General features: G+C 37.0%; 1 protein-coding gene across 3 annotated transcripts; it reads right to left on the bottom strand.

Annotated features, from left to right (window-relative positions):
• Window positions 1–254: 254 nt before the first annotated feature.
• On the bottom strand, window positions 255–22,106 carry LOC113670679 (syntaxin-binding protein 4). Of its 3 annotated transcripts, XM_089192401.1 has the most exons (22): window positions 21,497–22,106; window positions 18,638–18,701; window positions 18,338–18,408; window positions 15,942–16,034; window positions 15,622–15,691; window positions 14,956–15,030; window positions 14,508–14,647; window positions 13,865–14,044; window positions 12,910–13,277; window positions 11,404–11,510; window positions 9,764–10,440; window positions 7,759–8,078; window positions 7,064–7,160; window positions 6,469–6,602; window positions 5,578–5,760; window positions 5,050–5,154; window positions 4,211–4,279; window positions 3,981–4,097; window positions 3,557–3,594; window positions 2,824–2,984; window positions 2,420–2,477; window positions 255–1,593 (listed from the first exon to the last, which is right to left on the bottom strand). In XM_089192401.1, the coding sequence occupies exons 2-22, from the start codon at window positions 18,679–18,681 to the stop codon at window positions 1,491–1,493; spliced, it is 3,210 nt and encodes a 1,069-aa protein (XP_089048527.1). In that variant the 5' UTR covers window positions 18,682–18,701; window positions 21,497–22,106; the 3' UTR covers window positions 255–1,490. The 3 variants fall into 3 exon arrangements, with proteins under 3 accessions (XP_089048527.1, XP_089048529.1, XP_089048528.1); XM_089192403.1 differs by lacking the exons at window positions 18,338–18,408; window positions 18,638–18,701; window positions 21,497–22,106 and adding an exon at window positions 16,408–16,425; XM_089192402.1 differs by lacking the exons at window positions 18,338–18,408; window positions 18,638–18,701; window positions 21,497–22,106 and adding an exon at window positions 16,256–16,387.
• Window positions 22,107–22,351: the final 245 nt, after the last annotated feature.

The raw sequence follows: 22,351 nt of genomic DNA, 5'->3' as shown, positions 1-22,351 counted from the left end.
AATAAGTTCAACTACCTTTAAGGGAACCCCTTTCTTGAACCCTATCTCTTGAAATAGGCCCCCCCCTAATATTCTGAAAGGGGCCCATTTGCCCCTCATTGGCCAATTTCTAGAATAAACTGTGCAAAATGAAGTGTCCTGTAACAAACTAGTAGGCAAGATACAGAAGAAGGACAAAAAAGAAAGGAAAGCCTTTCTGACTCCTCTTGTTCACATTTCTAACCCCCTACCCCACTAAGAATGAAAAGACAGTGTAAAAGTTATACTATATTTTATTGATGACCAAATGTACTGGTCTCTATCACACTATATAGATGCCAAAGATGTGATCACATGATGTGTTCCAACTACCATGCTTTAACAGTCAGAAATACTCTCTGAGGCCACTGCACTCATTTTATAAAAATATACCGGTTGAACAAGATGGAGGAAAAATGGAAAAACTTCCCATATCAAACCTATAATATTTAATGACGATTAACAATTCCATGATAAGATTAGTTGATAGATTTTGTCAGATTTAAGGCAATCATATTTTAGACTACTATTTACATAATTAATACTCCCATACAGAAATATCCTTATTTAAAAGCCAGGCTAGAAAGAACCACACTGGTCTAGTTTGTTAAAAACCCTTTCACTGACAAGGGTGACAAATAATTTAGTTCTCCTAAGGCAATGATTCATTTTCAAGCAATGAGAGAAGAGCAATGAGACTAAAGAGAAATATCAGCTAGAAGATACTACTTTATTTTACTAGAAATTCACACAACTAGAACGTATGGAAAAGAAAAGAAAAACAGAGAGTAAGGAAAATCCATGAGAGATATTGGGAGTGAAAAGATTGTAAAACACCATTCTCAAACAAACAAGTTTTTGCAATATCTACACCAAAAAGAGAAAGAGTGAGGTATAATAAATAAGCAAAACAATCAATATAAGGCAAAATGCTCCTGTAAGCTTCATAAAAAATTAAAAAAAAAAAAACAGTCATACATTTCAGTTTGCTTGTAATCGTTTCAATTCATTTTTTCTGTGCATCGTATGGATGATAAAATCTTATCATTTTTTCCTTTTTCCGTTGGCAATATAGATTAAATTTCTCTCTCATATAGGAAATGTGTTAGTTCAGCTTCAAAAGCAGCATTCAACATTTCAACAGTATAAATTAGCCACGGATAATAAACTACTTTTATGTTCAACTTTCTTTACAGACTAAAGCTTTTCCAAATTTTAGAAAGATTTTGTGAACGCTATACCACCTACGCGATTATTTATATGTATGACTAAACAAAGCAGATGATTTCCTTGGCTCGGCGCCGACCTCACATCTTGTTTTCAAGTGTTTCTTCACAATGGCCATGATCGGCTGTTATCGATTCTTTGGTTTACATTTGCCTTACAATTGATAACGCTCTTCTGAAGTTTACACCACTACTGTCACAAGCTCTTGGATGGGGATCACGTGACGCGTGTGCGGTGCACTGACGTCACGTTTGCGATTCTCTGACGTTGTCTTCGTTTTCTGCAATAGGCGGCAAATGTTGAACTTGACTGACAGGATGGAGCCAAGACGTTTGCTGTGTCACGTGACTATAAGACAAAAGGAAATTAAGACAGAAAGTCAGTGACTGCCCTGAAAAAAAAAAAAAAAACACCAAAGTTTTATGTATCTTAAGATCTATTCCAATCTTCTCAGTCTTAGTTATTTATTTCCATTTTTTTAAGCTTACCTCGCTAATAAAATCTAATAACCTGCCTCGATCGGAAGGTAAAGGGGATAAGTTTCTAAAGAAGCTGTGGTGCTGTGTCGTTGGGAGAGTATAACAGGGTAATTTGGTATTATCAACTGAATTGATAACGTAAATTGGCCACCGTTAAGAGTTCAAAGCTGACGTTTCGAGCGTTAGCCCTTCGTCAGAACGAATTGTCTGACGAAGAGCTAACGCTACAATCGATCGGATGGTAGTTGTGTGGGTTGCAAATAATAACTAACATTTTCGTACAGTAGCAACATTGCTTTTGTTTTGACATTACGCTTTGACTTTCTTGTCTAGGCAGCTAACGTAAAACATGGACGCGGGGGATGAAATCGCTTTTAAACTATTATGCCTGTGCGAATCAGACCCTCACTGGACATTACCAAAGATATTGACATGACAGGGTTTAGATATAATTTTGTACCGATCTATCGATCAATGGCACTGAAAAGTTTTTTATTATCTCCGTCCGCTTGCCAGCGGAAAAACTTGTTTTCTATCACTGAAGGTTATCTATGGGCATTAAATCTTGAAATTCTTACACGGCTTGGTTAGAAACCACACACAGTCTAGTCCGAAAATGAATTACAGTAAAACCGTTAAATGCTGTTGGTTGAGGCTAAAAAAGACAAGCTACTGTCTGTTTCATAACTACTTACTTGATATAATATCTGACACCATCTGTTGTGAAGGCCTCCTCCCATCCAAACGGAAGGGCTGTAAAAATAAATAAAAAACGCAAATTCAACCCTCAGAATAACTTGGAACTAATCCTCAGCTGAAATGGGAGCGGTTTGTGGTATGATGGTGTGTATAGGTCAAAATTGAGCCTTAAAATTATAACACTCCAGAAAATTTTATGACTCAGTAAAACAACTTTAAAAATGCAAGCATTCGTTTGGTGATGAATTCTGTCTGCTATCTAGCAAAAACCTTAAAAAAGTCACCTTTTCTTTCCTTAAACCAAACAAATCTCGACCCAAAGGGGATTGTTTAAAGAGAAAAGCAATGGCAAATAATGCGGATTAAAAATAAGCTGACAAGACAGAAAGGGTAAACTTACGTTCTTCCTCTATAAGTGATTTGACTGACTTAACAGTTTCGCGAGCTTCTTTTGCCAGGGAAGCCGGCGTGTACTTGGAATGACGGGACATGTAAGATGGCGGTTTAGGATTGGCTCCGCCGTCACGACGAACTGACTCGCCTTTACCACGCTGTTGGAGCCTGGAAGTAAGATACGCGGAGTCACATTCAGTGTCAAGTCAGTTGCGCCGTTCACAGAAACAGACAGAAGTCCTTTTATAGGCTAACCAGATGATCACACTTGAAGATTGAAACAATTCGATATAACCAGCTTATTAGCGCTTTCGCACGAATGTTTCTTAGAAAATATAACGCCTTGAGCAGCGCGTGTTGGCTAGAGGCGTACAAGAGGTCTGGTACCAGACCCCCATCAAACCTCTTCCTGACTCCAGTGACTCGTCGCAAATTTTTCCAGGGGTATAGAAACGCACAATCGGCAGCGCAAGTAATGAAGGCCTACTCCCAAGCTAAATTCAATACAACACGCAAATTAGAAGGACAAGCAGAGATATTTCCGTGCGCTGCTCTTACATACTAGCAGATTAGAAAAATATCGGTTTGAAACGAATAAAAAGAGCCTTAAAGCGTGCAATGTTTTCAGATGTCTCGGGCCAAACACTTTATCCCTTCGCAGTTAAATAGGTTTGAGCCCGAAGCATTGCTCGTTCTAAGGCAATTTTTGTATCATGAATGCTTCGCTAATAATAACTTACGCTCCTGAGCCTCCATCTGACAGAGTTTCATGGACCAACTGAAACAAACAAATACCAGAAACACAAAGTGTCAGTGAGCCATCGAAACGAATCAATCAATCAATCAATTAAACACGAATTAACTGATCGATTGATCGCGATCAATCGTTCGATCAATGAATCTTTCCATCGTTGAAACAAAAAATCGATCAACCAGTCAATCAATCGACCATAAAGTTATTTTTCATGCCAAACCTTGAGGCTATAACTACCACTAGGAAACGTTATGAAGTCGGAACGAAAGGCAATTACCAACTCCTCCATGAACGCAAAAAAGAAGACAGTTAAGTTCCCTTAATTTTTTCATTAACAACACACTTGTTGGAAAAAAAAAAAAAAAAAAAAAAAAGAACCAAACAAACAAACAAAAAACACCCCTTTGTACCTCAGCAAAGTGAATCAGTTTATCCGTGGCTACTTCGTAAGTTCGTTTACCAACTTCGGCTTTCCGAAGTTGGCAGCCGAGAACAACCAGTCTCTTCTGTAACTCTTGGAGTTCTTTCTACAATACAAAAAAAATCGTCTTGTGATAAACACCCTCTGACAATATGAACTCAAATCCGAGTGTACAAGTTATGAAAATCGAGCAACCTATTTGCATATGGGCTTGCTCACCGCATCAGGTTTTGGTTCCGCCTGTTTCGCTTTGTATGTATCCAGTTCTTTCTCTAGAAGTCTTACTACCTGTAAGGAAAGGAACATTTTAGTTTTAAATTCATTTTACCTGCAATAAAAAGATCGTGACCATTCAAAACCGTAACAGAGAGCACAAAATAATCCAATCAGGAAGCGCGGATCAACTAACAGTCACAGGCACATGATCTGATTACTGGTCACTATTTTAGGGATCGGAAGTGATTTGTTAGCGTACGGCATCTTTGGAAACAGGGTCGTGGCTAGCATGAGGCAAGACGAGGCAATTGCCTCGTCTTGATTTTGGCTTTTTTTTTTTTTTTTGAAGAAACGTTTAATTGAGAAAATAATCCCTAGAAAAAATTGTATTGGTTAAAAGAGCATTTCTAAGCCTCTAGATTTCAAAAATTACTGGGGGGGCATGCCCCCAGACTCCCCTAGCGGCTCGCGCCTTCGGCGCTCGAAACTTGCCTGGTCTTGTTCCGAAGTCTGGCTACGGCCCCGGGAAACGAATCAGGGAAAGTTTTGCCGGGAGAGGTTTGCTGGGAGCCTGACCCCCCTGAAGACCTCTCGCAAGTTCGCATCGCTCCGCGCCTCATACTTTCCCGCAGGCGAAGAAACACTCGTGCCGAAACGCTATGAATGACCTTTTACTCAGCACGCTAACTCATGGATGAAAGAAGCTATTCGAATCGTTGAAAAGTCAGATGACAAATTTACTGCTTAATCTTCGCCCTAAGGGGGGGAGGGGGGGGGAAGAGAAGGAGGGCAGGGAGGAGGGGATGAGGGTGAAACAATTATGAAGTTATTACAACCCTTACCTCCGCATAGTCTTGTTCTACATCCTTAGCGGCTTTTTGGGCTTCAGATGCCAGATAAACTTTCTTCTCGAGCGATCTACTTTCTTCTAACAGACCTTGAGCATCCTGTTTCAAGAAAACACTGTGTCATAACTTTCCGGACCATGGCTTGCAACATTCAGTACAAGTGAAACATGACGAATAGAACTCTACGACAAAGCCTACAACCTTTGTCATGTGATCCTTAACTCAAAATATAACTTGCAATTAGGCCATAGACTTAATTGAATACATCTCTTAAATCGAGTGCAGAATTCAAAATTCAGAATTTAGCTTGAAAATCGTGTTCTATCTCGAAGCACGATGTGTTAGACACTGGTGATCCTAGGTAGGTTTGGTGCTGTATCGTAGTGTTTGGCCTACGAAACCTCTGCCGCTCGATTCCACCGCAAAAAAATTGGAACTGGAGTTCAAATCCCAATTGGGGACTCGGAATATTTCTTTGTCGCACGCTAGTAAAATTTCTTACATGAAGTAATTCATTCTTACCCTTCGTGCTTTCATGAGTTCCTCCTCAGCCGTCAGACAATCTTCCTCCTTCTTCTTTAATAATTTCTTTAGATGTTGCACCTCACGTAACGCTTCGTCTCTTTCTCGTCGTATCCGCTGAGCATCTTCAGCATTCTGCTTCGCCTTTGCTTCTAATGAAGCAAGCTGTGATCGTTGCTGCATCTGCGGAAAGACGAATTAGCGAACATTTAACATTGTGAGGTGTCTAAAAAGGCTACAATCACTTTTACAAAAGCGGCGATTCCACGAGAAGAATTCGGGAGAAGGCTTGCTTTCAGGGTCATGCATTCCTGGTTTGGAAGGGACCGTTGTAAAGCAAAAAACCAAATCCCAACGGCCAATCAAAATAAAGATAAATATCACAAAGAGATATTGAGAACTCAAGGTAAGCAAACCTAGCTGCCCTCAAACGTAGGAAAACGTGAGTAAAAAAGTCACCGTTTCAGTTTAGCAAGACCCCCTAAACTCTCGAAGAATAGCTTTCGTGATTGAAAGAAATTAAACCGCACGAGGCAACAACAAAAATATTAATTTATTTTTTCTACAGTTCATGCTCCTGTAATTATTTGAGTATCCTTGTAAAGAGACCTGGCGCAGCCTTTTATAAAGTCTGAATTGTCATGTTGTTTCTTTCGATTTCAAAATTCTACCAAATTTCAATCAATTATGGGACGTAAATCCCCTTTAGGTAAAACAGTCACATCAAATATGAGGCCAAATGGGTTACAGTTCCTTTAAAATTAAGGAAGCAAAGCGAAAATATCAGTTCTTCAGAGACTGCCAAAAATTATGAGATCGAGTAAGAACTACAGACCTGTCGTCGAAAATTGATAAAAAAATTCTCAAAATGTGAAATTATTTCCTAAAAACCTTTTCGTATGATTCCATTTCGGTCGTTGCAGTTGCTGCATTAACATCTTGTACTGCGAATTGCACTGCTGAAGTACTCAGAGAATGATCATTTAACTGAAAGGCCAACACCTGTCTGGCTGCGTTCACGAAATCTGAAATGGTGCATAAATAATAATACATTTGACTGAAGCTGGCAGCAAAATAGAGACGGTGGGACTGGAGGAGAACTGAGGTGTAATGGAACATCACTGGTGCTTTAATCTTATCAAGTTATGACAAACTGTGAAAGCGTTTCTTGATCATATGAAAAACTATTGTACACCTAAAATCTTTCTTTGCCGGAAAGTTTTCACGTACATAAAAATCAGCTGGTTTTCAAACAAGGACACTCCAAACAAAAAGACAACTATTCACATCCAGAAGAGCAAGGGAAAACTACCAAATGAAATTTACCCGAAACGTTTACCTTTCGTTACGCTTGATAAATTTTACTTAAAAACTTCAATGAAAAAGTTAACGAATATATCCTTCGTTGCCTCAATATATGTAGACTCGCAAATAGTTTACACAAAGCTGCTTTAACCAATGCAAATTTCCCTTTCTCGAATCTCACCTCCATAGGACACAAAGCCGTGTTGATCTGCCGGTAATCTTTGCCTCAATTCACGCTGTTGGTCTTCAGTTGGAGAGAATCCTAAATACCTCAAAGCCTAAATTCAAAAGTAAAAAAGAAACATAAATATCATAATAACAGCAGATACATTAATCATGCAAACTTTGGAGTATTTTAAATCCACCAATTTTTAAACAAACAGATGAATCAACTTTAACAAAGCATGTTTATTCAGCTGACTCAAGAAGGATACAAGAAACCGGAAAAAACTTTATCCGTATTTTAAGAAACGTTGTACCTTCATTACGATCTCTCTTCAAAGGAAAACATGAAAGAAAGGAAGGTAAAAATTATGCATAGTTTTTGATCGTATATTTTTCAATCAATAAAATTGTAATATTTTACATGCAAGATTTCGCAATCCTGGAAAGCTGTTAACATTCAAACCGTTTGTTTTCACATTTAGCTTGTAAACAAAAAGACACGAGTTAAACTCTGTGTTTTTTTTTTATTTTTTTTTTTAACTTTTATAAAAGCTATTACGTCATTACCGAAAGATTTCACCGTAAGGTGTAAGGGTTTGGATAGAAGGAAATAGGGAATCTATTTCTCTGAGGCAATTTATTAATACAGTTATACTTAATAAATAAAAGGCAACAACGATGTAAATTTTACACCGCAGGGTGTGAACTTACCACTTCCAATTTTTCCACCCTTAACTTGGTATGAGGGTCCAGTGACAGTCGCCGGCTGCCGCGCCCATGTCGCCTGGCCCTTATGCTCCCAGCCGCAGCTGTTGTGGTCAGGAGCGACTGCTGTTCATTCACAGGCCTTGGACTGGACTGCTGACCTGAAGGAGGTGAAGCGTACTGTTGTGCAACTCGCTGGAGGGCTTCCAGATCTTGTTGTAAGTAGAAAGGGACTGACGAGGGTTCAAATGCTGTCTGTACGGGGCTGATGTGGAGTGAACTAAGTGGTAGTCGTTGAGGTTGTATGACAGCGGTAGGCCCTGCTCCTGTTAGTAAACAACACAGTATAAGTTACAGGAAGTTTTGCCTATTCAATAAAATGTTTCTACACTAACTACCCCTGGTGTCAAACTCGTTTCCAGACGCTTTTGCCTCCGAGGAAACAGCGCCCTGGGGACGAAGCTACCGTTGTGAAACACTAACAGGAGGGTCTCAATGGGGCAAACTGATAGCCGTTTGGCGTAAAAATTAACAAATTTTCAACTGTTAGTCGTAAAAAAGTGAGCCGTAATAACTGTTTCTTTTAATCGCAACGGTCGTGAAATGGCTAAAATTTAGCCCGTTGGTAGCAAGAGCCATCAGCTCAATAAGACCCTCTAGCGATTAGCAGAGCTCTGTACCAAACTAAACCAATCTATAAATTCTACTCCGAACAAAAAACACCTTGGAATTTTCGCCTCTCGCATCATTGAGTGCATTAGTCAAACTTGCTTTACACTAAACCTGTAAGCCACTTTAAATGAAATAAATAAAAAGTTGTTTATAGGCACCAATACTCGAATTCAAATGTATGTCACAATGAGCAAAGTTGTGAATTTTATTTTGTGTAAATCATGGCAGACGACACAATGGCCGGGTTGAATGTACACGAAATGAAAACAAACCATGTAAGAAACGTGGATGACATGAAATGTACTGGCTAAAGCTTTCATATTTACTTTCTATACAATTTATTATTTCATTGTATTTACCTGTTGAAAAATTTTCTTTAAAATTGATCAATGTGAATATTCATGGCTTGTAACACTTGAGGTAATGAATATGACACCATGGTTATATCAATGATAATTGCAAATTTCTTACGCTAATGACACTGAAGTTTCACTCACAACCTATAATGAAGTTTAAGTGCTGAGAAAACTCGCCTAAAAGGTTTCTCTGACGAAAAAAAACTTATAAATACGCTTGTACATTGTTTGATTAGTTTAAATACCGATACCTTGTGATTAAATTTAAATTTCCATCTCAAGGTTGCAGCAAAGAATCCACAATACCAACAGACATGATAAGAATAAAGACGAGTTTGGCCAAAATAAAATTTACAGGCTTGGGCTATTTAGGACCAGAAGGAAAATTTGTAATTTCTCGCATCCTCAGAGAAATATTCATCAAAAAGATTGAATAAAGCAACTGGCCAATAATATCACAAATACTGAAATTAGTCTTCACACTAATTTTGTTATTCAAGAAAATTGTATCACTTAAAAATGAGTCCCTAATAAATAATTTATATGATTTTATAATCATCGTTTTGAATCAAATCACTCTCTTTGACAAAACAGTTACACCTTTGACACTTCTATCTACAAAATTATATCTCAAAAAAGCATAATGGTTATTTATGTTTTTCACTGCCAAAAAAACTAAAAGTTAGATGTTGAAGTTTAGTAAGATAGGCAAACAAAATTTGTGAATAAAATAAACATAGAGACAAGACTGTTCTAGATCAAAGAGCATTTTCTGAATGAATGTTACAAATTTCATAAACATAATTTGTGAGTTTGAGTGCTATGATAAAATGTATTGAGCATATCCTCTGCATTAACTAATTCTTTTCTCTATGTTAAATAAACATTGTGATATTTTCATTGGTTTTAAAGGGTGAGTATTAAAAACTGGATGCATTCACAGGATGTGATGGCAAATATTAAAATTATTAACGAAAACTTACCATTTCCAGAAACTGGAATAGATGTTTGATTAAGCTGGGGTTGGCTCCCAAGAACTCCATTCGCATAGGGAGGAGAAGAATTCCATGGAGCTTGCTGCACATTCCCAGGAAATCCATTAGGTACATTATCAACTGTTGTTGGTGTAGATGACATAGCTGGCTGAAAACTACCAAACAATCGCTGTGGGACTGCACTTGGTGCTGGGTAAAAACCATTAACTAGCTGTGGGTGAGAATTAGGCATCACTGAATGGTTCCTAACACCTCCCACAGGCTGTATTGGATGCGAAGTTGGTTGCATAACAGCTGGTTGGGAATCTGATAATGCAGGAGGTGATACCTGCGATTGCGGACTTCCTTGGAAAGTTTCGACACTTAAGCTACTTTCCCTACTATCACTCCTTGCTGATTGGTTTAAACCCTCTACCAACAGTTCTTTCATAAAAACATCTGTGTTACTTAAATCAGGTTCACTTGCTCTGGATGATCTGCTTGATGAAGGTGGAGAGCTTGAGTTGTCTAACCCACTGAGGTTCAGATGAAAATTTTGTGCTGATGGAAATCCATTTTCGGAGTTCCCTCTGGGACTGTTGTGTGCTGGACTTGCTGAGCCGTTAGGTGTCTGACTTCCTGGTCTATGACCACCTCGAATAAATGTTACTTCTGTGTCTTGTCCTCTGTTTATAAATAGTAAACATTTTACTGACAACCTTCTCTTATATTGCAATACAAAGACCAGTTGTCTTTTCAGCAATATGATTCAGTCAAAACATTCATTGAAATTTCAAGCCTAATTTATTATCTATTTTGCACTTTGTCCATAAGCTTTGATAAACCTTTTATCACTCATTGCTGGTGTGAAAAAAATGTACAAATTGAAACCATGGTTTTCAGCAAACTATGATGTCGAATACTACAAAATTTAATACTCAAGTTAATGTGTCACTATCAACAAAGGAAAACACAGTTATACATATATATATATATTTATAAATTATTGTTTCAGTGAATTGTCTTTTGCATACTTTCTGGGAAAAATTATTAAGTGTCAAAATATTTCCCTACCAATAGCTCATTTCCAATAACATTCCAATAATATAATTTTTTTTCCTTTTCCATTGTAAATATTTATATAGCTGGCATCATAACCTTTCATTTTATGACAATCTTAACCCTTTAACTCCAAAGATCTCATTATTAATTCTCCTTACTGTCTACCATACAGTTCTTGTGATGTTTGTTTGGAGAATTTGGTATTGGATCAACTTATATTCCCTTAATTTACATTTTCCTTTATTCTCATCACTTGTCTGCTTGATATTGTAAAGATATTGTGAGGAGAAATTCTGTCTTGGTCATTCGTGGGAGTTAAAGGGTTAATATACTTTTAAATTTATGACAATGAAAAGAGCTGGTCCAGCACAAAATAATAAAATTATAAAACATGTTTGACTGTGAAAGTGCGAAAAATATTCTCTCAGGAAGCCAAACACTGTTATCTAAGATTACACTTCTGAGCTGTTTGACAAAGATACTTTAATCTGTCAGAGCACCAAAAAAAAAAAAAAAAAAAAAGAAAGAAAAACACAAGACACATTAAGTCATGAATTAGACAAACAAAATTTGGTGAAAATTAATACCTCAGTTTGAGTCTTGTCAAAAGAGATTTTGCTTGCTCATGGGTAATCCCAACAAGAGTTTCTCCATTTATACAGATGAGCCTATCACCTCTTTTCAGTCTTCTATCCTGTAAGGGAAAATAAAAATGCATTTGCTTTGAATGTGGAAAAAATGTGGTATTGCTCTAAAGCCTTGCATTTTGAATTTAGTTGGACATCAATGTATGTTTATACCCTAAAACAGGTACCTACTACAGGTGGCCAGAAGAATCCAGAATGGATAAATTTCAAATGAAATTCAAAACCCGAAAAATGCAAATCATCTACACATGCAATTAAGACAAAGAATCTTGTAATTTTGAGTTCAAGAGCTGGTCTTTTCACAATGGGGTGATTAAACAATCCATTTGGTGCTTTAAAGAGCTTCAAATGATAAATTTGAATTGTTTCTTCACAAAATAAATGATGGTCATTGCAACCAAAGCCAACTTTTGAGTTCCAGCTGTTCCAAAGACAAGCTCCAGCAGAGAGCCTGCTCAAAGATTTAACCAAAAGGTTCCAAAAAACCAAAGCTTTTAAATTGACTGTAAAGACAAAAACTATACAATTTGCCAATTTTTAAAACCAAAAAATATGCATCCTTGTGTTTCAACGAGTCAGATGACAGCTGTTCAATATTTAAAGCCTATATTTTATTCTCAAGAATAAAAGTTGTCCAAATATCTATCATTTCTCGTGTTCTTTAAAGAGTTCTTGTTTTCAGAGCAAAAATATGTTAATTTAGGACAATTCATAATTTCAAGTTGCAACTGGACCTTGAATTAATAAAAGAGGAAAAAAAATTAGATCTCTAATGAAAACTGTAAAATGGGGGCAGAATTTCCCGGAAACATTCAATTATGACAAGGCTTCTTGCAAACTTGCTCAATATGAAATTAAAGGTAAAAACTAATACAGGTAACACTCATGGATGCTTAACAAATATGAAGACGGAAAAACTGCAATGGGAACACAATATCCATCTCATAATAGAGAAAGAAAATATTTGATTTTTGTTTAAAGAGATCAAAGTTTAAGCATAAGCAAAGCATAAATGCATTATAGGAAACAAGAAACTTTAATCATACAAGCCAACAAAGATTTTAACTGAAAACAAAGATGATGTTTGAAAATTGAATGCACAACTTGGTGACAAGATTTGGTTTTAAATTTCCACCAAATACTTTTAATGAACAAATAAATACACAGGATGTCATTTTTTGTTTTGCTTTGTTTTTTTTGGAGGGGGGGGTGAAAGGTATTGACTATTGATTAAAAGGCTAATATAATTTCTCTTCTCCGACAAAAGGGTAATATTGCATTTCCTTTTTAAGATAACTCTGGAGACATTGAGAACCAGAACAGAAGGATATTGTACAATTTGTACTAATATCATCACTATCAGAATAGGAACAAGAAAAATTGTTAGACATAAATACAAGATGAACATCAAACAGACAGAGTAAAAAGTCTCCCATTCAACTGTACCTTGTGGGCATCTCCTCCTTCAATAATATCATCAATAAAAATATGTGGCCCCTCAGGTCTGTTTGTTCCGCCGATAATACACAGCCCAAGTCCGTTCGAGTACTGAATCTGAATGGTCTGAAGTTCACCAGGATGGTCAAATGTAGGAGAAGAACTATTAGAATGTCTATCAGTAGGCAGACCAGAATCATTAGTGAACTCTGATGAAACACTTTGCTGTTCTACAGTTAGATGTCCACTTCCATTGAACTCAGGTGGTTCGTCAGGAGAATGGGCATTGCCATTTAGGTGACGAGTGTACTGTGTTCTGCTTGCTGGTGTGGACAGCTTTTGGAGACTGGAGTTGTAAGAGGGAGGTTCCTGAGCCCCTGTGAATACAACAAAGCACGTTTTACTTTTACTAACAGATAAAAGATTTCCTGCCAGAAAGATTATCTACATAAAAGATAAAATAATGTTCTTTAAATTGTGCTTTTGAGTCAATCCCTTGGTGTCTCCAGGTAAGGAATATAATGGCTGTAATTAAAAGGGGCTTTAATTGTCTCACATGTGCCTTGAATTTCACATTTTAAACCCTTTTATCAATTTTTTTACCTCTTTTCTGTTGTTTTCTAACTGTCCCAGTTAGATGACATGCAAGCTGGTATTATCCAACCCCTCCCTGAAAGTTCTAGCCCACTAATTTCCTGACCCCACCTCTCCTAGGGCCCCTTTCCCCTACCCCCTTGACCCTATCTCACATTATGGAGAAACTGAAAAAAATCTTTCCACAAATCAGTGACAAGCCAGCAAAAATCCAGAAGTAGGGAACATAAAAGAATAAAGAAAGATTGTGAATTTTCACCTTGAAGTTAGTCAGTTGCCTTTTAGGAAGGATTGTTTAACTTAGTTAATTGAGAATTCTCAAAAAGTGTGACCATATTTTCCAAGATAAAGAGCAGAGGCACAGACTTACCAGGGGTGTGTTGAACCACAGTGGGACCCACTGAAAGTGTTGGTAGGTCCATGGAATACATTCTCTGCAGACTAGCTGAAGGTCTATCCAGAGAGTTGGTGGGTGACAAGACAGGACTGCCATGTCTCCCACCCATGAGAGGTGACATCCGCCCAGCAGTCATCACCCATGAACGTTTCCCTTTGAAAAAAGAAAAGTTAAGTTACTAATAACCAGGCTTTGAATGGTGGTGAACTAAAACCTGAGCTGCTTTTATAAAATTAATGTAATCAGTAACATGTTATTTCCCTCTGCTTTAAGGGATGCACAAACCAATTTCAAGTTTTAGAGAATAAGAGCTGCCTCTCCTTGAAGTTATGTAAAAATTAGGTTGCAGTAAAATTACTAAGAGTGCTACTATATTTACTAATTGACAACATTTTTGGATATATCATAAAAGGGTGTTCCACAAGCAAAGACTTCAGTTCTGTCATCTAAATAAGTTTTCTAACACAAAAGCATTGTTTGATATCAAATTCAAAACCATACGAAAAAAAGAAAATAATGAATCACAATATCAGACAAGACGAAATCAAATCACAACATGAAGGTGTTGTCTTGCTACTCAGAACATTTTGCAGCATTTTTTGCCGGCTTTACTTACCCATAGTTGGCGAGGGAGTCGAGGCTCGTGAACTACCAAAACTGCCGCTCCTTGTTAATCCAGGTGCTGTTGAACCATTGGTGAGATCTGATATCATGGATCCACCATTTAACGCTGTCATCAAGTTTGCAAACTCTTGCCTGGAGGACACAGTGTTAATATCTTAATTAAGTGACGTGAAAAACAGGCCTTTTGTAAATATCTCACCGGAGAGGTAAAAAAGGGACTACCTCTACTGATAATAAAATGATCACCAAAGACTGCAGAGATTTCATATCAATGCCATCTATTATGATACAAATAACTTCATAATAACTTCTAGGTGACTCTCTCTTGAAGAAGCGAAACTGAGCTACAAAATCAGTGGAACTCTGATGACTAAATAAATGCAATCATCACCTGTGATTATAAATTATAATAATATAATTAATCTGAAATCTCATTTTACCTAGCCCGGACATCTCTGCTAATGAGCAATTTTGCATTGTTAGACTGTGCAGCACTGCGCAGGAGTGACATTGCCCTAAATACCAAAAAAAAAAAAAAATTAATAGATTCATTGCCAATTGAGTTGTTGCCCCATTACGCACTGATTTGTAACAACACTGTCAGAGACAAATGATAACAAAACCATCAACACTGTTTATCTATCTATTACATCAGTTTTGAAATTACTGATGATCCTTGCAATCTGATTGGCTCTCATCAGTGCTATTTATTCAAGAATCACACCATTTTTTGCCCTTAGTCACTCCTTTTTTTTTCCCAAATGAGAAAGCTTTATTAAAACACAACAACCAATCAGATTTCAAGGTTTCTTTATAGAAACCAATCAAATTGTAGGAAAAAGAAAGAAAACTTTTCCAACTTTTTACAAACTAGCTCAGTACTAAATCACAAAAAATTTTTAGACTAAAAACTTTTTTATTTGAGTGACTGACTTTTGCGATTGCAGAATAGATGTAATAAAGTGGTAATTGAACTTATAATTGTGCAATTATGATTTGAAATAATATTTTTGATTATAAATTACACATATGATTTTTAGCCCAATTTGTGTTCCACTCAGGCACTTATACAATTTTGTACAATTATTTATCAATTAGCAATTTACTTGTCATTTGATACTCCAAGCAGGCTGCACCCATTAACTTCTAAGAGTTGGTCTCCCTCTCTTAACCGTCCTGATAAAGACAAAAAATAAAAATATTCTGTCAAAGATCTTAGGGACAAGGGATAATACAGACTTGTTACAAAGATAAAACCTGCAAGATCAAGTTTGAGCTAAAACTTCCCACATGAACATTCACCACACTAAATTCTCCATGTAGTCACCGAGCTGACATTTTCGTAAGCACACATTAAAGAAGAAAATTTTCAAGCCCTTTCAGTGTCAGGCTTCTATGATGTTGTACATCACAGTCTTATTCTCACCATCAAGATCAGCTGCACCTCTACTTAAAACTTTCTTGACAAAGATTCCAAAGTCAGCTCCAAGGGCTGATCTCCCACCAGCAATTTTTATACCTTGCAACAAAAATAAAAAACAAGTTATTATGCTAATTATAATTTAAAACCGTACATTACAAAAGATTCTTATCCCTTTGACCCCAAAGAGTGATGAGCATCTAATTTCTCCTCAAAGCACCACCACTGAATCAGGCATCAAGGTCACAAAAAAAAAAGGCAATGATCACAAACTAGAGACTGAGGCTCTAGATTGCTGAATAAATTCTCATTCTCTGCACCTTAGAAAATAAGGGAAATGATCACAAACTAGGGACTGAGGCTCTAGATTGCTGAATAAATTCTCATTCTCTGCACCTTAGAAAATAAGGGAAATGATCACAAACTAGGGACTGAGGCTCTAGATTACTGAATAAATTCTCATTCTCTGCACCTTAGAAAATAAAGGAAATGATCACAAACTAGGGACTGAGGCTCTAGATTACTGAATAAATTCTCATTCTCTGCACCTTAGAAAATAAGGGAAATGATCACAAACTAGGGACTGAGGCTCTAGATTACTGAATAAATTCTCATTCTCTGCACCTTAGAAAATAAAGGAAATGATCGCAAACTAGAGACTGAGGCTCTAGATTGCTGAATAAATTCTCCTTCTCTGCACCTTAGAAAATAAAGGAAATGATCGCAAACTAGAGACTGAGGCTCTAGATTGCTGAATAAATTCTCATTCTCTGCACCTTAGAAAATAAAGGAAATGATCACAAACTAGAGACTGAAGCTCTAGAATGCTGAATAAATTCTCATTCTCTGCACCTTAGAAAATAAGGGAAATGATCACAAACTAGGAACTGAGGCTCTAGATTGCTGAATAAATTCTCATTCTCTGCACCTTAGAAAATAAAGGAAATGATCACAAACTAGAGACTGAGGCTCTAGATTGCTGAATAAATTCTCATTCTCTGCACCTTAGAAAATAAAGGAAATGATCACAAACTAGAGACTGAGGCTCTAGATTGCTGAATAAATTCTCATTCTCTGCACCTCAGAAAATAAAGGAAATGATCACAAACTAGAGACTGAGGCTCTAGATTGCTGAATAAATTCTCATTCTCTGCACCTCAGAAAATAAAGGAAATGATCACAAACTAGGGACTGAGGCTCTAGATTGCTGAATAAATTCTCCTTCTCTGCACCTTAGGAAATGTATGTACCATAATATGGAGAATATGCATACTGATGTCAGGGTGTAAAGGTTAAGTTAGATTGCTTGTGTTGTCTCTCCTCTTTTAAAACCTCCTAGCTATTGAATAGCTAGGAGATTTTAAGAGCTGAGAGAGACCACAACTTTTTTCTCACAAGAATGATCATAGATCATGTCTGCAATATTTGACAAAATAAGGAACAACAAGATAAATCCTTTTTTTCAAAGTCTCTTCACAAAACTGTTAAACAAATATTATGTTTTCTGAAATCCTAGTAAAAGTTGTTTTGACACTTTCCAAACCTAACCCACTCCTTCCAAAAGCCCCCTGTAACACCTCCCTACCATCCAAAAATCACATATCAAATTCATGCCTAAGAATAATTAAAAACCAATAACTTATAATATATCTTTTAACTACACCTCCAAACACATCTTCTACGTGTTTCGTTGGCTCTTCCTATATGGAATAGGACCCAATACATTTTTCATCAAAAAATGATTGAAGTTCAGGCTATACTAGAGATCAAGAATGATTGTAACAAGATAAATTTTCACTCTCTCTTAAAAACATAGGAAATTTTCCAAAATGTCATACAACCCCTCCAACCTCCTCTCAAACCATGCCTTTCCAAAGTCCCTTTCCTAACAGCTGCCACCCCCCTTCCCACCTTAACAAATAATTCAAAACAATTAAGAAAATACATCATTTGCGTGTTCTATTGGCTACTGATAGCTGAAAAATGACCCAATAAAACACTTAATTGATATATAACAACTTTATTGGGTACGTCTACGGATAGACGGACGCCAAATGGGTTAGTGCAGCGGGACATGGAGTCCCATACGGGGCACTACCCCTCTTAAATCCACCCAACCCAACCCAGGGGAGGACATCCATCACACAGTAATCTCGTGCGTGGGAAATTAACGTCTCCTACCCCAAACCCTGCAGGAGACGGGACCTCTGGCTTAACGTCTTATCCGAGAAGACGAAGCAAGGTGAGTGAAGCGGCTTGCTTAAGGCCACAACGTAGTGCCGCGGCCAGGACTCGAACCCGGGCCGTCCGACCCAGAGTCCAGCGCTCAGACCACTGGACCACTCACGCCTCACAAGTTGAATTCAAAGTTAAATTAAAATAGTAATCAAGAAGAATGTTACCTAGTCCACTAAGACAGTTTTTAATATTTATCGCCTCTGTGTCATCTCTATCTCTAACATCAATTCGGGATCTGAACAGAGTAGGGAAAAAAACGAATATATAAATTTCATGTCAGCATTCAAAGCCTCTAAATTTCCAAACATGTAACCAGACTCCTCTTCTTGCAGAGGTACATAGCTTTGTTGTGTTCCTCCACAGGAAGAGCCACCCATCTCATGGTCCTAGCCATAATGTCTCATCCTTACAAAATTAAGAATTGTGCAATTTGTTCATTTGATTATTAACAGATAGTGACAGACCTTGGAGATCCTGGATCAGCTGCCACCATTGTGAGACTTCCCATGTTTACTCTCTCATTACATTCTGCAGAAAAAATTAGCTATGTTAAATTTCAACATTTTGGGATCTTAATATGTACATGAATACTTCAAGAAAATAGAGATGATAGTGCCTATGATCTTAACTACAGTCGAACCTCCATTATGCAGACTCCTTGAGACTAGACAAAATAGTCTTGATAATCGAGAATGTGAATATTAATGAGAAACACAAACTGATTAAATTAAGAAAGCAAAATTTAATCATGAAACAAAACATTTACAAATTGCTTTTAAAAAAATATGGTCTACATCTTCACTGTCCATTGTGAATACCTCTACACATGTGTATTAACAACTAAAATGAATGAAAAATGTTTTTACATTGGCCTAAAATGATGAAGAAAGTCAGTCTGTCTTAAAAAAGAACATTGCATAAGAATTGAGAGTTCCATCCATCTTCGAAGCTGCATAATCTGAATAGCTGTCAACATTGTTCTGTCTATCCATCCATAACAAACACTTTTGAACTCATTAGTTATGACGCATGCGAGTGCTTCCTATTGCTTTTTGAAAGTGAAACAAACACCTTTGCTTTTCAATGTTGTAGTTTTAAAATAATATAGTTATGGATCTTGATCATGACTAATAAATATTCTTGACAAAATTGGGACCAGAGAAAAAGTCTGAATAATCTGGAAATTCTGATAATTGAGGTTTGACTGTAACACCTGAAACTGCTCTTAAAAGACATAACTACAGTCTGTAAAAGCAAAAGATTTGCACAAGAACATATTATTGGGCTTTCAATTAACATTATATCGACTGAACTGCTGACAACCACTGGAAGTATAGGAAGACTACTCTACTTTTTTTGGACAGGAACAGAAAATGCTCTTTAAGTATAAATTACACTATAGCTCCGAGCTACACTTAGCTGTGGTTTGTAATCATGTCATTGATGTTTAATTATTATACATCTCAGCTAACCTCACAAAAGAACCTACTGCAAATAGAAAGGTCAAGAAACTCGAAACATACATCTGCATTGCAAAATGGCAGGATTTGTTTACCTCGTCAAAAATTTCCTCAGACATGCAGGGGAATGGAAACTACGAGAGGACTGCTCGAATAGAGAGCTCACAGGTATTGGATGACAAAATACTGTAACCCAAACATTTAAATTAGCACTAAAAAGATTATTCTGTCGATTATTACTGTAACTCTGAATTGGCAAAAGAGGTATTATCATTTAAATTTACATGTCATGCCAGAAATGTTCTTGCAGTATGCAATCCTATCACTGACAACAGACAAATTAATGGGCAACACTTTTCTTACAACACACTTCTTACAACACACATTATAAAAAAGTACATGAAACGACCTGGCCGGGTTTTACTGGTCGGAAAAAAGAAAAGTTTCTGGGTAACTAAAAGGTGATTAAAACTAACAGAACTTAAAAATTGAATTAACACTCATAAAAGGGGTGCAAAATATAAATAATTAACGATTAAAATTACCATAAAACGTTAATATACAACGGGTATATGCTCAAGGAAAACGACTGAAAGAAAAATGAAAGTTGTTTTCAACATGCCTAGGCATCGAGAGTGAGAGCTTACGATAGCTATCAAAACACATTGAATTTCCACATTTGCATACCGCTATCGGCTGTCTCAAAATTGATTTCCAATTATAGCTAGTGGTAAAATGCTAGCTCTTTTCAGAGCGTTTTGTAAAACACATAACCCTCCCATTTTGTTCTGGAAAAGACAAGAATATGGAAAGAATTTACATAAAAACCACAGAAAAAATACGACGTGCTAAAACAACTCACACAGCGCCTCGACGATTAACAGAGTTTATCAACGAACCCGCTTCGATTTGTCGCGAAAATTATTGCCAAAAATCAGAGGCGGAAGAAAATATAGTGCCACAGATTACTCCATCAAAATTCAGAGTTGATATTACGCTTATAAACATTTCACTTAAGATTGCTCTTGGGTATTACCGGCTGATGGGAATGGAAGGAGTGATAGCCTGTCACGGCAGTAAAGTAAACAATGTACTATTTCACAATACATCACCGTTCCATCAACAGATTTCCATTCCTAAGTGTGTTGGCGATCAAAATTCAAACCTTGAGTCCTTCTAAAAAGTCGTACAGAGATCTAAGCTCACCAATTTCTCTGTTGTTGTTATTTGGTTCCAGTTTATGATGGTACGATCAATTATCTATTCAATTTCAGATGTTTTCGAATTGCAAACGCGAAGTAGCGCATGAATATGTCTACAATTCGATCGCGTTTCTGAACAGAAAATATACACGAGCACATTTTACATTATTGAAAGTAAACACTGAGGTCCGGATTATGAAATACTCTTCGCCGGCGACACTTAACAGAAGAAACAGCTGAAGTTCCGCAGGGGAGTTAAAGATGTATCAAGCTAAGGTTCGTAATAAACGGACGGCCGGTGACAAAAGGTGTTACACACAACGCACATTAGCGTGAAAAAGAATATAATATCTACAAGCGCCTAGGAAATAACTTCAAAAGTCGCGAATGATTGTGCCATTTCCCTATCAGTAAACAAAATTATTTATGTCAAGACTCTACACAGAGGTCGGGTTAAAGCCATGAAGCTGTCAGTAGTATCAGCATTGCAGAAAGCTTGTGGTTAAACAACCAGTCCACCAGAAAAACCGACAAACGATTTCCAATATAACACTGCCAGTAGTGCGTTTCGGTAAAATGTTACAGCAAAGCAAAACAAAGCTTTGATTTGCGAAGTAATTTCGATTACATTTTGACGCAAAATTTCTAACCATGATCTTACCTGTCCACCTCGCTTCAGTCAACGAACCAAATAGTGCCCTGTATCACTTCGCTCTTCCTATGCTGTCTAGTACAGTAAACTTCCTCAAGAAATGTCCTTTCGACCGATGGTGTCAACGATAGACGCTGCAATATATCTCTTGAGTACGATCTGTGTATCTTACAACTCTGTTTTCTGACACAAATGTATGCGGTGTCAAGCTCCACTGCATTCCAATCATCAAACGTGTCTTACGCGGTTCTGTTGTTCTTTAGCAACGGGACATGCACAATAATCCAATCGTAGCGATTAGTATTACTTTCTGGGCAGACTGTAAGTACTCAGGACAGGGATATAAAATACTTCGATTAGTTTTGCATCTAACGCGAAATTAAAGAACCTTTTATACAAGGTTACCTTCAGAATCTTTTACTGCACGAGACTTTGTATTTTTTTTAAGCAATGTCTGGTTCAGCTTTGTCAAAAAGTTGTTTAACCATTCTTCTGATGCAAAAGCAAAACGCCTTTCCGTCATGCATCTAATTTCAAACGAAGATTTTTAACTTCTGGGATGCAGAGTATAAAAACTGGTAAATAGCTACTAAAGAAGAGTATTACTCAGTTCTGGGTCGTGGGTAGAAGCAATCACGTGACGTGGTGATAACCCACTTTCGAGTGGAAATGCTAATTAATGTCTTGTAAGGTTTATACAGAGGAACTAACGAAAAACCTTCACGAGTTCGACTTAATAGCCAGTAAATACAAATTAACCACTGTGATTTAACGGAAAAGGTAGTAAAACTATCCTGAAACGTTCCATGCGAGAACCATTGACATGCTCATCTTACTTTTTCAACATACGCGAACCTGATAAAT

Source organism: Pocillopora damicornis, chromosome 13 (assembly GCF_964200805.1).
Source record: "Pocillopora damicornis chromosome 13, jaPocDami1.2, whole genome shotgun sequence".
NCBI lineage: Eukaryota > Metazoa > Cnidaria > Anthozoa > Scleractinia > Pocilloporidae > Pocillopora > Pocillopora damicornis.
This window is presented reverse-complemented; position numbering and strand designations above follow the sequence as displayed.